Source organism: Centroberyx gerrardi, chromosome 7 (genome assembly GCF_048128805.1).
Source record: "Centroberyx gerrardi isolate f3 chromosome 7, fCenGer3.hap1.cur.20231027, whole genome shotgun sequence".
In the NCBI taxonomy this organism is placed as follows: Eukaryota; Metazoa; Chordata; class Actinopteri; order Beryciformes; family Berycidae; genus Centroberyx; species Centroberyx gerrardi.
This window is the reverse complement of record NC_136003.1, coordinates 4,867,848-4,887,021: the sequence shown is the minus strand read 5'-3', so window position 1 is coordinate 4,887,021 and position 19,174 is coordinate 4,867,848. Positions and strand designations below refer to the sequence as shown.

At 40.2% G+C, this 19,174-nt stretch overlaps 1 protein-coding gene across 1 annotated transcript; it reads left to right on the top strand.

Moving 5' to 3' along the window:
* Positions 1–2,058: 2,058 nt before the first annotated feature.
* fbxl16 (F-box and leucine-rich repeat protein 16) lies at positions 2,059–18,029 on the top strand. The gene is made up of 6 exons (XM_071908834.1): positions 2,059–2,766; positions 9,198–9,440; positions 11,815–12,080; positions 13,676–13,760; positions 14,307–14,370; positions 17,881–18,029. The coding sequence occupies exons 1-6, from the start codon at positions 2,059–2,061 to the stop codon at positions 18,027–18,029; spliced, it is 1,515 nt and encodes a 504-aa protein (XP_071764935.1).
* The last annotated feature ends 1,145 nt before the right edge of the window (positions 18,030–19,174 follow it).

The following is a 19,174-nucleotide window of genomic DNA, read 5'->3' as shown; positions in this document are numbered from 1 at the left end:
ATCATTGCCTACCGCACGTCATTTGAGCGTGCGACAAAGCTATTTTCAACATCACAGTTATTCTGTTGATTTGTCCATTTATGGAGCTGCGTATCATTGTTCCACGACATAATATGCCTATTTTTTGCTTTAAAATGCTCGTGCTGTAGCCTATAGTGTCCAACATTGCACAATATTATGTAATGGAAGAGCTTCAGTGATGCTACGGCGGAGGCAGAGCCGCTGTCCTGCTAAGGGAGCGTCAACAAGGGACTCACAGTGATGTAACGTAAAATGTTCCAAATTGTGGTTATGGTCCAAAATCGGTTTTGATACATCATATATACACACGTATGCACATACACACAATTTAGGAGCTGTCAATAGCTCAGTGGTGTGTTGCTATGCTGAAAGTAATGTGTGCACTTTTTGTGGGACAGTAATATGCTGTCGGCTGAGAAGCCCTATACACACAGTGTTGCATAATAGAACCGTTTGAGCCGTGCTACTGATACAATGCAGACCACAGAGAACAGGCTAGATGAGGCCATGGGGAACAGGATTCATTTATACCATGATATTATGGGAACAACAAAGGAGAACCATGGTTATTCACGTAGAATGCTGTGATATTGTTGTGATGAAACATTTAAATGAAGTTGATTGAATATTTGTTTTCCTACTCTGTGATAGGGTTCTACTAGATATGGGTTTTCGAAGGTCGATACCGATATTTTTAGACTTTTAGACAGAGATATTTTATGCCAATACTCAATATCCTTAATTTTGACCAGTGTCATGCCAAAACAATACAAGTTTTCAATGGAAAAGCCTCTGAAACAGCATTTTAGACCATCATGGGACACTAGAAGTCTCCACTGAAACTCAGACTAATGAAACTCCATTAGGGTTTGCAGCTCTTAAAGCAGTAGAGGAAACTCTGGCATACATTACTGCCTTTTAAACGAAGAATTCAATTACAAAATTATTGAACAATTAAATGAGTGAATAAAATGTGCAAAGAAAATCAAATGTCATGTCAGGTTTTCCAGACTCTGTCTCTCTCTCTCTGTTTCACTATCGTTTCCATGCATTCGCTCAGGGAGAATTCAATAGAAAAATAATGGCGAGTGATAACAAAAGCTTCAGCAGCACTTGCGTGATAGCAAGTAACTGACAACAGAAACTGTAGTTGTTTCTGTACCCTGCGGTCCTGTGGGTGACAATAAGCACTACTTTTGTAAATCACAAGTTGTGTCCAGAGTGTTGGTGAGGTTTTGGCTATGCACTGCTATGCTGACTGTCCCAACATACTGTATACTGGCCATGTTCCTTTTCTTCTTTCTTAAAACCCATTTGGATTGGATTAGCTATTCTTTCATTTTAATCCCATCTGGAGCGACTGTGTCAGTGATTTTTTCCCCCTTGACCCCAGTATCCATTTCTGTTTTTCACTACATAGGTGGTCTGATAATTCCAGTCCCATCCTCTTCTGGGCTTCAGTTCATGCAGATGGTCGCGCTACTACCAGCTTGCCAGTGAGCGCACAATTTCATTTTTGTGTGTGAAAGTGAAGACGGGCCGACATGGAAGCGTTTGAGGAGGCTTTTGCTAATTTAACCTAGCACCACATTCTTTCTGGGAGCCCATGAGGCAAAGGCAGAAGTTCAATTCCATCAGGAGAGTAGATCCTGCAAGCTTCTATATGGACTGTTTTAATGACAGCCGTCTGCAGGCTAACCAAGATTCAGTTTGTTGAACTACAGTGGAAGCGACCGCATGTCTACCTTTGGTCTATCTATTAAACAATTAGATGGCACTCAGTAGAGCGCATTCGTCCGCCAACACTATGCAGTTGTCTAGCAAGCTGTGCAATGATGTTTGCATCCAGGAACTACACACTTCTGTCTGCAATCATTGGTGGGGGATGACATGTTTATTTGTATTTTATTACCCTCCTTTCAAATCCAGTCCGAATGGGGGTTTAGACACGCCCCTCCTCCTGAACGTTCTCCATGTTTCCTATGTTTAACAGCAAACTCACCATGTATTCTCTCTCTCTCTCTACCCAGGTTCCCAATGTTGAACATGTCCACCCCCAGCGAGCTCAAGTCTCCCTGCGTGACTCGCAACGGTATGGTCAAGCTGCCCCCCAGCCAGCCCAACGGCCTGGGCAGCGCAAGCATCACCAAGGGCACGCCTGCCGCCAAGAACCGCCTGTGCCAGTCGTCCTCGGTGCCCTCCATCCTGCCTCCCCCGCCGTCCTCCCTCCCCTACCACCACCACCACCACCTGGACAGCCCCGGCATGCCCCACTCGGCAGCCTCCCTCCTGGGACCCGACCTGGAGGCCGGAAAGTCTTTGGTGGGCCTGAAGCCGTCCCTTCGCCAGTTACCCCCCCTCACCCTGCCCAAACCCCTGCTGCTGGAGCGCCAGCTGGTCCTGGACGAGAAGCTGCTCAACCGGCTGCTCTGGTACTTCACCACGGCTGAAAAGTGCGTCCTGGCGCAGGTGTGCAAGACGTGGCGCAAGGTGCTGTACCAGCCGAAGTTCTGGGAGGGTGTGACGCCCATCTTGCACGCCAAGGAGCTATATGCGCTGCTGCCCAATGGGGAGAAGGAGTTTGTCAGTCTGCAGGCCTTCGCCCTGCGCGGCTTTCAGGCTTTCTGCCTAGTGGGCGTGTCGGACCTGGACATTTGCGAGTTCATCGACAACTACCCGCTGTCCAAGAAGGGTGTTCGCTCGGTCAGCCTCAAGAGGTCCACCATCACAGATGCTGGTCTGGAGGTGAGTCGGGATGAGCTGGGGAATAATGGGGTTCAAAGGGTCAGGGTTATCCCTGGATTTGAATAGGCTGAGGTGGTAATACTGCCAACGTGGTAGGGATCACACAGAGACGGGTGTTTAAAGGTTCTCTGACAGCACACAGCGACCTTGAGTAGGAAATATCTAGCTATTGCCTTGGAAAAACCCCTTCAGAAGCTTCATAAAAGGAATGGACTCAGTATTTTGCTTGGCTTTATTCTGATGATAGTTGAGGTTTTCTTAAGCATTCAAAGGGAAAACGCTGAGACTGCAAACTGGCATAGAGATAGCAAAAATTGCTGACTTCTGATTCTGATTTGATTTCCGTCACTGACAAAAGCGTGAATTCCAGCTATGAGGTGGTGATCTGAGGTGGCCACCATCATTGCCAAAGTGCTGTTGAGCAAGGCTCTAAACTGAAGAAGAATGATTTATCAAGACTGATGGGAGTTATTATAAACAATTGGTAAATTGTTTATTGGTAGTATGAATTGTGAATTGATATTACAAATTTTTAAGGCAGCACACAGTAGAAACATTTCAACTTCCATATAAGTAAGGGCCTTTCCATTCTCTTGCTTACCGAACTGCATGAATGATCTAGTTCATTATAAAAACCACTGCTATCCTAGATGTAAACTGAAATGACAAAGTGGCTGCTAGCTTGCAGGCTTAGTAACACTTCATATAATGAAAGCCCAGGATTGAAAAAATTGTGATGATTCTGTACTTGATTCTTTGTGGATGAAAGAAATGTGTAGGTCTTGTTCAAACTGGGGATGTGTTTTTATGGAACAATCTGGATCGATTTGGAATGATTTTTTATGTTTTTTTCACCCTGGAAGTAGCATATTATTTTCCTGACTCTCAATCATTGTTCCCAAATTAATGTGTCCATATTGTAGACATAAAGGTAATGGATGACGCTGATACTAGGTCAGGACAGCTAGGACAGCTGAAGTTCTCAAAATTGGTAAAAGTAGTATAGTGCATCCCTGTTGGTACTAATATAACCCCTTAATGCTTTAAGATAGTTCATATTAATACCACCCATATGTTATGTGAAGACAAGCATGTTGACATAGAAATATTTGTTAATAAATACATTAATTAGCTTGATGAATGACTTCATTAGCATTACTGGTTATGTTTAATATCTGGCAGGACATTAGGAAGCTCAAGTGCTTCTTGTTGTGTTAATCCTTATATTAATATATCACGTTATATGGTGGTGGCAAAACATTAGAAGACACTGATTTTCTCCTTCCAATGTGAGTGCATTCATTTTTATAATCTATACTTTTATTCTATCATATTTCATTGCTAGAAACCAAAGAGGCATGATGCTTGCTGAGTGTTTCTCAGATTTGCTCTTCATACCTGCTAGGCTGCTATTCTGGGATGAGTGGTTGGTTGCCATTAGGGCTGCAGCTATCGATTATTTTAGTAATCGAGTATTCTACCGATTATTCCATCGATTAATCGAGTAATCGGATAAGAAATACTTTTGCTTTATTAAAGAGCAATAGTAAATATACAAAAGAGAAAAGCTGTCCGCACGAAGCTGTCCATACGACACTGTGATTTACTGAAAACGAGGTGAAATAATAATTATTATTGATATTTATTACTAGGCCTAAATATCATACAAGTTCATAAGACTGGCTAATGTACATTTATTTACTATGTTGAAGGGTTGCCCTACACCTGCTGACCCTACTCACTGCAATCAAACTAAACTGAATATACCTGCTGTATTGGACTGGTGCATTTTAGGCTCCAATTGCTACTTACACCACCTGATATTTTGCTTTCTGGGGTATTTTATGCATCACTGTGAGGGGAGTAGGTGTGTGTGTGTGTGTGTGTGTGTGTGTGTGTGTGTGTATGTGTGTGTGACTATCATAATAATAACATGAATGAAGCTCAGGCTTTCACAAATTGACTGCAGCATTTTATTTTCTGTGGTTATTTTCTTGAGCAAAACTTAGGGACATCATAACTAGCCACCATATTGATTTACGTTCTTAACTAGCCATTACATATAGCCATAATTAACGTGCATTCTTTACTAGCCTTCATCTCATCCCGTTTTAATATTAAGTGCTGACTCCGCCCACCCGGCCAGTTTCGGCGTACGCCGGTAGCAATTACAAGTGGACCCTATCCTACAGTCCCTGCTCTCAGCGGAGGGAAGGAGCTACGCTGTGTGTGGGAAGCGCTGTGACCGTCAGACCTCTCTGGATTAGACAAGCAAGTAGAGAAAACCGGCATCAGCCGAACCAATTTATTGCCAAATGCTTTGGGATTCAACACATTAACATTGCTTCCCATGGTCAGAAAAAGTCGGCAGATTTGTCGCTAGTCGCTTTTGAGAAATAAAGTCGCCAGGGGGGTCTGAAAAGTCGCTAAGTCTAGCGACAAAGTCGCCAAGTTGGCAACACTGGATCCGAAACTTTGGACACTTTCTGTCGTTTTCTCTGGCCTGTCTCTTCTCTTCGCCCCTCGCTATTTTCTCTCTCTTTCTCCAGCGCGTTGTGCAACAGTAATAATCATCCGTGCGAAACACTGAGTGTGTATATAGTTATATGGATTAAACGAAGCTTCGATGCAAAGAATTTGCATCGATGATTTTTAGTAATCGAGTTACTCGAGTTTCTCGAGGAATCGTTTCAGCCCTAGTTGCCATGGAGAAAGCTGGAATTCCAGATTGATAGTTAACCTTAAAGGAACAATGAAATTTGAAAGAAAGAAGGAAAAGGAGGAAAAACCAAAGAGAAAAAAGTTATAAATTTTACTAACCAGCCAACCATCCTTAAAAGAAAGCAATCAGAGCTAGCATAGGCTTTCTTGCTTTCAAATACAAGGTGATTGAACATGTACTCTTACTTAATTTAAAGTACATCCATTCATTGTCAAATACTCATGTCTGTCACCCTTACTGTTGCTAGCAGTATTCCAAGATATTTTTGTTTTTACTTAAAGCTGCATGTAGCATTGTAACATAAATAAATCATTATTACATTCATTTTGAACTAGACCATCGCTGAGAAGATTGCCAGTCTCTACCGGCCTCTACTGTGCATTTTACATTGTGAGCCACCGCGTCAAATTTGGCGGGAAATCTGCTGGATTGCTTTACGGCACAAAGGGAAACTGCTTTATGGTGCAAACCAAGAAGAGGGAGCTGTTCTTCCAGCGCAAACAGGGCTAAAGCTTTCAGAGTTTCTCACACAATTCATTTGACAATGATATATTAATGTTTCAAGGGTTAGGGCTCCATTGAACAGAAGTGATGGGACTGTGAGCCGCCAACATCTATACATCTACTGTATAGATCTACATCTGCTGTTGGAATATTAAAAAATGTTGGGCACAAAGAAAAAGCAAACTCTGAAGAAAAGCAAGATTCAAGAAAAGCAAACTGTTCTTAACACGAGTCACTGTTACATTTGGTGGCATCTCACTTGATAAATGACTCCTACTAGTAGTCCTAATATTAGTTATGCTCCTTGAATCCTTTTTCCTTTTGGTGTCAAGCTTGTGATAGCAGTTATATCTGCTGAAGCAACTGAGGTCGCGCCGATGCTGAATCGTCCCTCTTTTTGCCGTTTGTCGGTCATGTGTATTGATTGAGCTGGAACAAAAGCTGCTAACAAAAGCTATCGCTCTCTATGATAACCCATGCTGCAGAGTTGGCTGGTACACAGTACACCCACCTTTTCACCGGTGTTTTCACTGTAGCTAATATGGCATCATCTCTATTCACACACAAAAGTGCTGACTCATACCTCTCAGGGCATTTCAACTCGGTCCAATTAGGCAGTGGGTGGAAAAATCTAGTTGTGCTATCATACAGCTATGCACGCTGATTAGAACAAGGTACTATCATGGACACAATTTGTAAATGGAGTTCGTGCTTAAATAACATCATTAGGAAAGACGGCGTTAAAGCAGGTGATGATTTGGCCATTTAAAGATTAATACTGCTGAAGAGTTTAAGCATTGTGTATGTTATTCCTATGGTCCGGGACAGTGTCTTCAGATCTGGTCCTTGGGGTCCAGAGGACTGCTGTTTTTCTGTTCTGCCATTGTTCAAGTGAAATAAAAATAGGTCTTTTATAAATGACAGCAGCAGACTTTTAAATTCCAGAATATTCTGACCTTTTATTGTATGTATATGAACTAGAACCACAAAATATGTAAAATTACATACTTCTAGGGACGGGACAATATGCTTATCTCACGATATGATTCGATACGTGATATGGGTTTCACGATTCAATACAACCACAATATGATGTAATATATAAAAGTTAAATGACAACAAAGTATGACTGTGCAGAATTATGTTTATTTCTGAGCCACAAATCTTTCTAGCAATGGCATTGGCTTGCTAGAATGTAAACAACGATGTAAAAATGTCATTACAAAGTGCAAATAATATAATTTGGATGTAGAGTTTGTGAAATTGTGATGGTCAAGCGTCTCATTTGTGATTACTACAGCAGAATAAATGGAGCTAATATCACCATTCATTTTTCTGCTTCACGATACGTATTGTCATTTTGTATCGTGATATATTGAATTCCGATATATCGTCCCATCCCTAATTACTCCCATAAATAACTGAGGGGGTGTATCATGAAACTGTGAACCTCACAAAGTATTTGTAAGTAGTGGACGGTACTAAAACTGACAGAGGATGTTCAAATTCACAGAAAAAAATTTAGTTTTTTTTTACCTTGTAACTGTTATTTCTGCAGGAATGCGTGCTCTGTACTAATAATGCTGATGGGATTGAAATCACTCAGTCTCTCTGGTAAAAATTACATAACCTTACCTCCTCTAGTAAGTAATACCTGCACATTGATATCTGCTCCCAATCTACACATAACAATGTGCGGACTCTCTTTCATTCTTTATGTGTTGGATTCTGTCCGGCACCTGTTGTTGAGGATTGGGATGTGCGTGTTTTTGTCCTTTTCTATCCACTTAGAAATCAGTGAATAAATTAGCACCAGAAAGGCATCTGCTAAAAGTAAAAGAGTAGCTTATATGACATGTATGGCATACTAGTCATCAAAATATTGAGATGAAACAACATTAAGATACCAGCTGGAGAAAGTATTCAGCTTAAACGCATTTAATGAGCTCAATTAACATTTGAAAAGCATTTTTTCTGGCAGTCATTTTTGTCTTTTTGCGGGTAAATGACTCACAAAGATTTTAATCATCTGCGTGCTGCCTGGGGTGGTAAATGCAAAGATGGTTAAACAGATTTGCAGTTGAACTTTCTGTCACTGCAACTGTCTTATGGCAGGTTTGCAAAGCAGCTTCTCTTGTTCAGTGTCAATTTGTTCCAGTCCAAACAGCCTCCAAGCAAGAAGTAGATCCTCGTGGAGGAATTAAGTCTTGTTCAGTGGGTTCTGCAGCAGCACAGATCGCTGTTGTGTCCTCTGTTTGATTTAAAAAATGCATGAAATTCGGCTAATTTGTCTACCAAATAAATTAAAATGCTTACAATGATTTCTGATTGATTTCTGATGCTCACTCTGATTAAGGTAATCAGTCAGGCGTTTACATGATGACATTTACTATAGTCAAAGTATTTCCTTAATCAGGTTATGATTATGAGATTAGCGATATCAGATTATTCTTGTACATGCTAATTTAACAAATGAGAAATTATGGCAAAATCTGATAACACCACCATTGTCTGCTATGACAAAAATGTGTTCAGATTTTTAAAATGTATGCACTCATAGTATTATATGTAAGGAGCTCTGGTAAAAAATCTAATATTTCAACTAGCAAAAACAAAATCATCTTTGAATGTGGAAAACACAGTGCACTTTAGCTAAAACCCCACAATCAGGAAGAAGTGGTAGAATTTGCTTTGTTCCTGAACTGGGTTTTTATAAACACCAATACGATATGTTTCACCACATTGAGAAAATATTAAAAACGAGAATATTATCATGGACTTTGTTTAATATAAACTTAAAAGCCCTGATAAGTAGGGATGGGATGATATATTGAAATTCAATATATCGCAATACGTATCGTGGGTCAGAAAAATTAATCGCGATATTAGCTACATTTTATTCTGCTGTAATAATCACAAATGAGACGCCCTTGCCCTTTCAGCTCTCCGTCGATATTGTTATATTATTTGCACTTTGTAATGACATTTTTAATTAGTTTTTGTGTGCGATACTCGATAATATCGAATATCGGTATCGGTATCGATATTGGATAATATTGAATATCGGCCCAAGCCTAGTTGAGGGAGGGGAGAACATTACTCATTCACTGTCTTTACCCGCAGTTTCCTAGCTGATTCTGGGATTCAAACCGGCAACTTTTACATATAACCGTCACATATACTGTATACGTTTCCATCGTTGCAGGTCATGTTGGAGCAAATGCAAGGCCTGATGCATCTGGAGCTGTCGGGCTGCAACGACTTCACGGAGGCCGGCCTGTGGTCCAGCCTGAACGCCCGGCTAACCTCGCTCAGCGTCAGCGACTGCATCAACGTGGCCGACGACGCCATCGCCGCCATCTCCCAGCTCCTGCCCAACCTGTCGGAGCTGAGCCTGCAGGCCTACCACGTCACCGACACGGCCATGGCCTACTTCACAGCCAAACAGGTAGGACGCCACTTAGACGTTCGTTCTTACCGGGGATCTTCAAGCATTTCAAGGTTTTTGAGTAGATGCATGTTTCAGTAAAGCAAAAGCTCTCATCCCGATTATGAGATACATTATTATACCAATGAAAAAGGAAGGAGGTCCAAGGCACTCTACAGGCACAAAATTTAAATTGCCTTTATTTAAAACATAATTTTTTCAACAATTTTTGCTTGAGGAGTGCCTTCGAATTCCAAAAGCACCTCCAGCAAATGCCTCGACCCACCAAAACCCCAAAAGAAGCGCACTCTATCCTCTCTTCTTTGAATAATAATACCAATATTTTTCCAGAACGCTGGCATACATTCACATTATATCTGCTTTCCTGTTGGGTTTTGTTTGTCTTAGTTTTCATGGCAATATTCAGAAGCTCTGTTCATCCATGTGTACAGGATATGACGTGTTCACTGAATAGGATCTTAATCAGGATGTTGTCTATTATACAGAATGCTGCACTTAAACAAGGCTGTTTCTAGTAGACACACCAGTGGAAACCAGTGGAAATACAATAATAGTAATAAATCCATCAAAACCATTACAATATTTCTAGTGGTCATCATAGTTTTTTCTGCAGTGATAGTGAATAAATGGGGCAGCTAACAAGCGAATGCAATGCTAAGACCTAGAGCACAGCTATTATAGGAAGCTTATATTATAGGAGCCTTCCTGCTCCCTTTCCTTCCAACTAAAGCTGAAAAATCAATGGTTTGGCTCCCTGGTTGGCAGTAAGTAGGAACCTATCAGAAGTTATTATTAAAGGATGGAGCTATCGAGTTAAAGTTGCCCTCAGTGTGTATGTGGATGTTTTGAAACTATCGTATGTTGACTCTCAAATGAAGCTATGCTCAATATGAACTAATATTGTTAATGTCAAGGCAACTCATTCCCAGTCTCCCACAAAAAAATATTCTGATTTGTTTAACCATAATGTTTAACCAATACTGATTGGCTAATAGGCTAATAGTTTTTACTGTCTATACTGGAGAGTATAAACACGTTGGAATTGCTGGTCTTGTTTGTTTATGGTAATTATACTAATGTCTCAAAATTACTGTGGTAATGATGTATTGATGTCAAAATGATGATTACACAACTGAAGTCACTGACATAGAACATTAAATCTCATGTTAAGAACCTTTTATCACCTGGAAAATATTACCAAGGTCAGAGCTTTTCTCACCCAAACTTGTATCACCTGTATCAAACTTGTATCACTTATATCAACAGGCTTGACTACTGTAATGCACTTCTCTCTGGACTTCCCAAAATATAGGACAGCCACAAATTGTACAAAATGGTGCTGCCACAGTTAGAACCAGGTAGAGAGCACACCCTACTGCTTTCAAAGTACCTACGCTGGTTACTAGTTAATTTTAGAATAGATTTTAAGATTCTTTTATTGGTTTGTAAATCCATTCGCAGACTTGCCCTGATTATATTAAGGATCTGCTCCCTAAATATGTCCTTGGCAGAACTCTCAGATCCTCTGATTGCTCTCTTTTAGTTCTACCTATATGCAGGACAAAGACTTATGGGGAGGCTGTTTTCAGTTGCTAGGGCCCCAGGCTTTGGAACAGTCTCCCTCTGGATCTGAGGGCAGCTGAAAAAGTAGACACTTTTAGGGCGCGTTCACACCAAGCATGTTTGGACCGATTCAGTCGAACTCTGGAGCGTTTCCTCCTTTAGTTCAGTTTGTTTAGCTAGGTGAGAACAATGCCATTTGAACTCGGCTGGCACCAAATAACCGCACCAAGACGCCTGAAAATGCGAGTCTCAGTCCTCTAACAAGAGAACAGCGGTGTGGTTTGTCTTTAATGTTGCGGAATGGCAGGTTACCAAAACTCTGTCCAATAAACAAGCTACTTGTGAGTCTAACCCTAAATGAACCAAATACAAAAATGCTACAAAGTCAACTTTTCAACTATGGTTTGAACCAAAGAAAACAAACTGTAGGTGTGATCTCACCCTTAAATGCAAGCTTAAGACATTTCATTTTATCTTATTTCTTGCTTATACTCTTAATTTCTCTTGCACTTTATTGTATTGTTTGCACTATAATCATATTTATCTTTATCTTTATTTAATTGTTTTATCTGTATTTTACCTGTATTTTATTTTATTTTAATGCGAAGTGCATTGCGTTGCATTCATTTGTGCTGAATAAATAAAGGTTGATTGATTGACTGATCTCATCTAATCTTACCTCATCTTACAATGAAAATAAGCCTGTCACTTTATTTCATCCTTAACGAGACTGTTACATGCTGTTGCCAGTTACTTTTTTTATATCATCATCGTCAAAAATAAACTAAAGCTGTCCCCCTTATCCCCCCAGGGCTACACCACCCACACACTGCGGCTTCACTCCTGCTGGGAGATCACCAACCACGGCGTGGTGAACATGGTGCACAGTCTGCCCAACCTGACCGCCCTCAGCCTCTCCGGCTGCTCCAAGATCACGGACGATGGCGTGGAGCTGGTGGCCGAGAACCTGCGCAAGCTCCGCAGCCTGGACCTGTCCTGGTGCCCCCGCATCACCGACATGGCCCTGGAGTACATCGCCTGCGACCTGCATAAACTGGAAGAGCTGGTGCTGGACAGGTCAGTGTGTGTGTGTTCTTATACTTGTATCCTTGTGAGAACCAGTTTGAATGTTTAGGAATGTGGGTAATACAGTGGAGTTTCCCACTTTTTAATCAGGAAAATAGCTTGCTAATGTGTTTAAAGAGTAACTGAACCCCAAACCCAAATCTGTGGTGAAGCCTGACATCTAATGGTGAATGATGAAAACTATGGTACTGAACTGGCCATCTGCTATTGGTTGGTCTTTAGTGCCAGGTGATGTCACCACCTTTTGTACTCTATAGAAGACATCACCTGGCACCTAAGACTAGCCAATAGCTGATGGCCAGTCAGGCTTCACCACAAATTTTGGTTTGGTTTAGTTGGTTCAAAAAATCTTTTCTCCATTTCATATCATTATAAAATGAATACTTTAGGTTTTTTTCTGGCTGCTGGTCAGACTAAGTAAGACATTTTAAGAATCACTTTGGGCTCTGGGAACTGTGATGGGCATTTATCATTATTTTTTATTAGTCCTGTATTTATGATTAAAATTCATTGTACGCTGTGATGTAAGAAATATCTGCCTCAATAGTCATAATACTATTCTGAAAATACAACTTCTAGTAATATCTCAGTCAACGTTCTCTCTATGCCTCTATGTCTGTAGTGTGTGTGTGTGTGTGTGTGTATGCGTGCGCACATGTAATCAGAAAAGCGCTATGTTCCACCCAGCATCATCAAACATTTATATTATGATGAGCAAATGACCAAATGTAATGATGTGGGTTGACTGTTAGCTTATACACCAGAAGAATGATACTGTACTCAGCTATAGTGTCAATTTGCCAATTAAAATAGTAATGATATGAAACTAGGAGGCTCTACAGTATATGCATATCATCCACCTAGTGTATACTGTATGTGGTGCTCTATGGGACGGACCTGTAGATGAAATCAAATTATCAGCATCTGTGGAAATTGCTGATATTTTTCTAACACGACAAACAGCAGAACTACCAGGAAGAAGTACATTGCGTTGATTTGGCAACATTTAATTTGACATTAACTGACTTTTACATTGCCTCGGGAATCGCCAAGTCGCTCCATCGGCAATTATCGTCCATCAGGCCAAGCCGAGTGCTTAGCCTGAAATTTTAACTTACATGGAGGAAAATTCCAGTGTCCCCGTATTGTACTCCCCACAGAGTCTTGTCAGTATAAAACATTGCTGCGCTGCAGATGGGAAGCGGTTGAAAATAAATCACAGTGTGAGGTGTCTTGCAGTGTAGCGGCGCTCTGTAATGATGAGGATGGGATTTCTGCTGAGCTAAGTTTAAAACTGTGTACTCGCTCATCAATTGTACTTGCAAATGTTGCCTTTTTTTAGCTACAAGGCCGCAGGCTGGAAGTACGGAGACGTAGATTGGACTGAAGAATTTACATCCGAATGTTGTAGGAGTTTTCTTTCAATCATTTTTTTTTTTGTTTCACTTTTTAGATCATGCATATGATGTGCATACTGACCTGTAAACCGCATGTATCTTTTTGAGAAGGAAAAGGAGGCTTACCAAGAGCGGTTTAAAACAGTCGGAGTGTGTGAATATTGGCTGAAGCGTATTGTCTCTTTGTAGGTGTGTGCGGATCACAGACACCGGCCTCGGCTACCTGTCCACCATGTCCTCCTTAAGGAGCCTCTATCTGCGCTGGTGCTGTCAGGTAACACATACACAGACACACACACACTGACACACTCACACAAACGGTAGTGTAGGCAATAGTATGAGAAGGTATAGAGAGTCTTTTCACCTCTTTCTGGGTATTCAGACTATACCCACTTACTGTATCAACCTAATTACCTTTAAAATACACTGGGTAGTAGGATCTGAGTAGACTTGCATTTGCATTTTCAGCAGTATTTCCACCTCCCTGGCTACATATACGTATATTCCTCTCTGCATACACAAACACACACACAAACTAATGGATGCCATAAATTGACACTATCCACTATATAAGGACAGAGAGAGAGTAATCTAAATTTAAAGCGACAACATGGGATTAGACATTGAGTCGTCCTGCAGCTTCCCATAATGTTGAATCATTTTGATTTGACAATAAGAAACTCAATCATAATCATTCAGTCAGTCAGTCTATCCATCCATCCATGAATAACTTAACACATTTTCGCTTACTCATAAGGTTTGCAGCACTCTTTGATTAGAAAGCTCATATTTATGTGTGTGTGTGTGTGTGTGTGTGCAGGTGCAGGACTTTGGACTACAGCATTTGTTTGGAATGAGGAGTCTTCGTCTACTGTCTCTTGCAGGTATGATCTTTTCCTTCCATTCCTTGCATTAAAATGTGTGACATGTCTAGATTCTATCCACATTTCAAAGGCAAATCATCATAATACGCCACAACATTTTCATATAAATAAATATCTGTTTTGCTATTCTCTATCACCAATTTCTGTAACACAATAGCGATTTGACCTATAGCCAGTTCATGAAAGCTTTTCCATTTGCTGTTCTATGGAGGAAATATAGAAACACACCACAGCAATGAGCGCTGAGCAGCAAAGAAGGAGAGAAAATAAAGAAAAAAAAAACGGATCTCGCAGATTGCCACTGTAAATGAGCTCAAGATGCATTCAAAGTGCCTACACTACCCTCTGCTTGGCCTCATCTACATTTGTGTTCCATTTTTAATTAGTTGAATTCCCCAATCTGTCATTGAGTGAAAGTGTTGCTGGCTTCACTAATGCCTTTATTCACTGAATCAAAGACTTTTTTCACTCTCAAGTTTGTCGACTGTGTTTCTGATTCAAGTCAGTTTGCAGGTAAGCTCAAGCTTGAGGAAAAATGATGACCAATTAAATTTTGAATAAGGGCTTTTGAGTGTATTAAATATTAGGAACACCTTCAGAGTGTTGATATAACCCCTTTTGCATAATCCATATCTTAAGTCTGTAAGTATGTCTCTTTCTTCTCTATCTGCCCTTAGAATAATGATAATAACAGGATACATGGGGGAAAAAGATAAATAGGATACAAGCACACAAGTAGAGTCCAAACAACAAATAAACAAATAATTAAAATCATAACGCAATAAAATAGAATGTAAATAGTTGTGCCGTTATATAAAGTTACAGTTATTACTACAGTTACTTACATTTGCTACATACAGATTTACTAGCATAATTATTGATTACTATAATACAGATTACTATTACTGAAGTTGAAATATGTGCTATATATATAGCATAACATGACATCATAAACAATATGAAAATATCAGTATGTATTCAGCATGGGTGGAACCAATATAAAAATATTGTTCATATATATCATTAATAATACATAAAATGAAAACTGAAGAAGCAAGTACGCAAATTTCCAGCAATTTACATGATGTGTAAATGTGCATCATATTCACAATTACAAGTCTACAGAAGGCTATACAGATACATAAACATTAAATCATCCTTTAAAAATAGCATAGCTTTTAAAAAGTAAGGTTCTTAAGGGATTTATTCATGGGTTGGTTCGTGGAGACACTAGAAATTAAGGGATTTTTCATGCCTTTTGTGGTTTACAGGGTTATTAATGAGTTATTAATAGAAAGTCTCCCAGAATTTGACATTAAATTAGAAAGTAAGAAGTCAAACATTAAGGGGTGTTTAAGGAGGTTTTGATGGGGTCTCCTCCATTAATAACTCCCTTAACTCATTTTAAGGAGATTTTAAGGTTATGTTATGAGGTTTTTACACGTTTTACACAGAAAAATGGCTGTGTGCAAAAGGCATGACTGAAGTGGATTTCAGAGATTAGTTAGATCAGTCTATTTTAAGTTAAGAGCAAGTCATTCCAAAGGTTTAGGGTTAGTTTGTACATAAAGGGTTAGGGTTAGTACATAAAGTTTGTACATAACGTTCTGCATACAACCAACCAAACCACTTACTGTATTAATTTAACCGATTGCACCCTGAGTTTCCCCTTAAATTCCCTCTTAAGTAGCTTCAAAGTTCAAAGAAACATTTGTCCATACTATACAACGATGTCACACATATTCTGTATCTGCTCCTTCCATTGAAGCTACAGCTGCTTATATTAAGTGAAATATTCAAACCCAAGATGCCATTTTTTTATGGCTGCACCATTACATCAAATGGAAAAAGCACACAAAGCATGACTGCAGTACATGTGCTTGTAATGATGATATGTAAAGATGTATCTCACACCATGCGCAATCAACTGAAGATAAACCTGTATCCTCATTGAGCTCCAATATATTTATTATTAAAAGGGATGCTGGAAACGCTATGAGACAGAACTACACACTAATGCATTGTACATTTGAGGGGAAATGATGACGAATGGAGAGGCATGTGTTGTACTTCCATCATGCCTCTGTTACACTCCGCCCCCTGGTGTTTACATTCAGTATCACAGGCCAGATCATGAAATGAAAGCATTCTGTACCACTAGAGTTTATCAGTTGAAATCCTTTCAGTTTCTTCAGTTCAATTATGTTGTAGTAGAGTTGAGTCTTATTTTGAAGACCTAATGGAGAGAAATTATTTGTACAATGAGTTGTAAAAGAAATCTCGCTCAAACGTACTCCAAGGAGAGTTTTTTTTATTTAGTCTCCATCTTTTATGCTAAGCGCTCATTGCTGTGGTGTTTCTGCACTGCTCTTCCCAGAGATTACCTGTCAATCAAACAGTGTGTCCAGTACTGTGACGTCTTCCTTGGATTTTCTGTTGATGCAGTTTGAGTTTCTCGTTTCTCTGTCTGTTCAGCCATGGTGGCTATCACTGCTCATGCTAACTACCCAGTTCCTCTATTCTTTTATTTATTCCAAACAAACAGGAAACGTAAAACGCACTTAACGCACCTACCAGACGGCAAAAAGGCCACCGGTACAAGTGCGAAACCCTATTTAGTTTCAGTTTCTATGAGCAAAACAAGAAATCGACATTTTCTGTGGTTGCTTTGTCTGTGTTCTAATAATTTATGTGAAATGTATATGGTGTGAATATTTTGTCAAATAACAGCATGATCATCAAAATGTTTTTTCTTGATAACTTGAACGGAACTTTGCTAGCTTGTTATTATTATTATAATTATTATGATCATGCAGTTGTTTGACAGACGTGAAAAGGTTAAGGGCTATCAACAACACCACATACATTCTCTATGAACCAGCAATCCCTTAAAATAACGTAACATTTTCATTATTTTACATTAATTCACCCCTTAATTCACGCACAATTCCCTTAAAATTAATTAAGGGAGTTATTAATAGAGGAAATCCCATAATCTTGACTCCTTACTTTCTAATTTACTGAAAAATTCAGGGAGCCAGGAACTTTTCCATTAATTTCCACTTAATAACCCTGCAAACCATACACAAAAGGCATGAAAAATCCCTTAATTACCAGTGTCTTCATGAATCAACCCATGAATAAATCCCTTATAACCCCATGATACTAACCTTACTTTTTTAAAGCAATGTTATTTTTTAATGGATAATTAATGTTTATGTAATGGAGAAATTAAGGACATTTCAGGGATGAAATTAAGGGGTTTGGTTTCATAGTGATTTCACATAAATTATTAGAACACGGAAAAAACAACCACAGAAAATGTAGATTTATTGTTTTGCCCATAAAAAATGAATAAGGTTTTGCACGTCACACCATTCTTATCTATATCTATATCAGATAGGGAGTTGCAAAACAGACATTTATTTATATGAAAATGTCGCGGATTATGACACAGGCAGATATTTGTTGCATGAATGAATGACCGCCCTCCTTGCCGTCCCGCTCCAGGCTGCCCCCTGCTGACCACCACCGGTCTGTCAGGCCTGATCCAGCTGCAGGAGCTGGAGGAACTGGAGCTGACCAACTGCCCCGGAGCCACCGCCGAGCTCTTCAAGTACTACTCTCAGCACTTGCCCCACTGCATGGTCATCGAGTAGACCGCCGATCCAAACCCCACCCCCCACCCCCCGCCGACCGCCATACTTCAACCTTCCTCCTCCTCTTCACTCTTTCTCTCTCTTTTCCGTGGAAGGACGCCAGCCAGGAGAAAACCCAACCCAAACTGCCCCCCTCTACCCGCATCATCCCTTCGCTGAAAATTTCACGATCTACCCTTTCTTCCTTATCCGGTCCCCCCCCCCCCCCCCCCCCCATTGAAGTAGACTGACCGAAAGGCAGACAGACAGGCGGACAGAAAGGCAGGCAGATGATGGTACTTGCCAAACCCAAGGTGACGATGGGACGGGCGTTCAAGCTTCAACTGACGAAGACGCCGGATGGGCACAAAGCTCGGCGCGACGTCTTGTCCGACGGCGAGTTGCATTTCTTTTTCAGAAACGAAAGAAGGGTTTGGGTTTTGTTTTTTTTCGTTGTCGAGGTGGGGAGCTTCTTTAAAGACTTTCACGGGTTTCGGCGAGAGAATCGGATGCTGAAGGGAGTGACACGATCCAGATGTGGCATCGAGGAATTCGACAAAAGGGAAAACAAACGGAAGACTTTTTTTGCGTTTGAGCCGATACGGTGGAACTCACACATGCGCTCATACACAATAAACACACTCTCACACACATACTCTACATGGTAAATGAAACAAATGTAACTCCTCAAGACCATGAGTACTAACATTGATATTTCCATCACTCTGTGTAATATAACTGCTATTATTTTTTTTCTCAGAAGGTGTAAAAGGTAAACTATCTCTTGTTTGGAGAGAGACAACGTGCCAGCTGGAAAAAATAAGGAGTCGGAGAGAGAGAAAAAGGGATATGGTTTAGGAAAGCAAAACGACACGGATGGAAATTCTCTTTCTTTCTCTCTTCCTCTGTGTGTGAAGTGTGTGTCGTGGACCCACACATTCCTCCTCTTTTGGGATACCGCCTCTTTTTTTCCATTTCTGTGTCTTAATCGAAAATCGAAAAACGCAAAAAGGAAAACGCGAAAAAGAACCGTTTACGATGATTTTTCTTTTTCTTTTTTTTTTCTGTGTTGGAGTTGCACGCCTAATTCACTCATTGTCTCACAGTTTGTTTTTCCTCCCTTCTTCATTTTTTTATATATATAATATATTGTTTCAGATTGCGAG

Bases quoted from the DNA above. Each gene is read 5' to 3' on its own strand.
- fbxl16 (XM_071908834.1), top strand. From the start codon at position 2,059: ATGTTGAACATGTCCACCCCCAGCGAGCTCAAGTCTCCCTGCGTGACT. The intron at 9,441-11,814 runs GTAGGACGCCAC...TTATCCCCCCAG, and splicing joins CCTACTTCACAGCCAAACAG to GGCTACACCACCCACACACT. The intron at 12,081-13,675 runs GTCAGTGTGTGT...GTCTCTTTGTAG, and splicing joins GAAGAGCTGGTGCTGGACAG to GTGTGTGCGGATCACAGACA.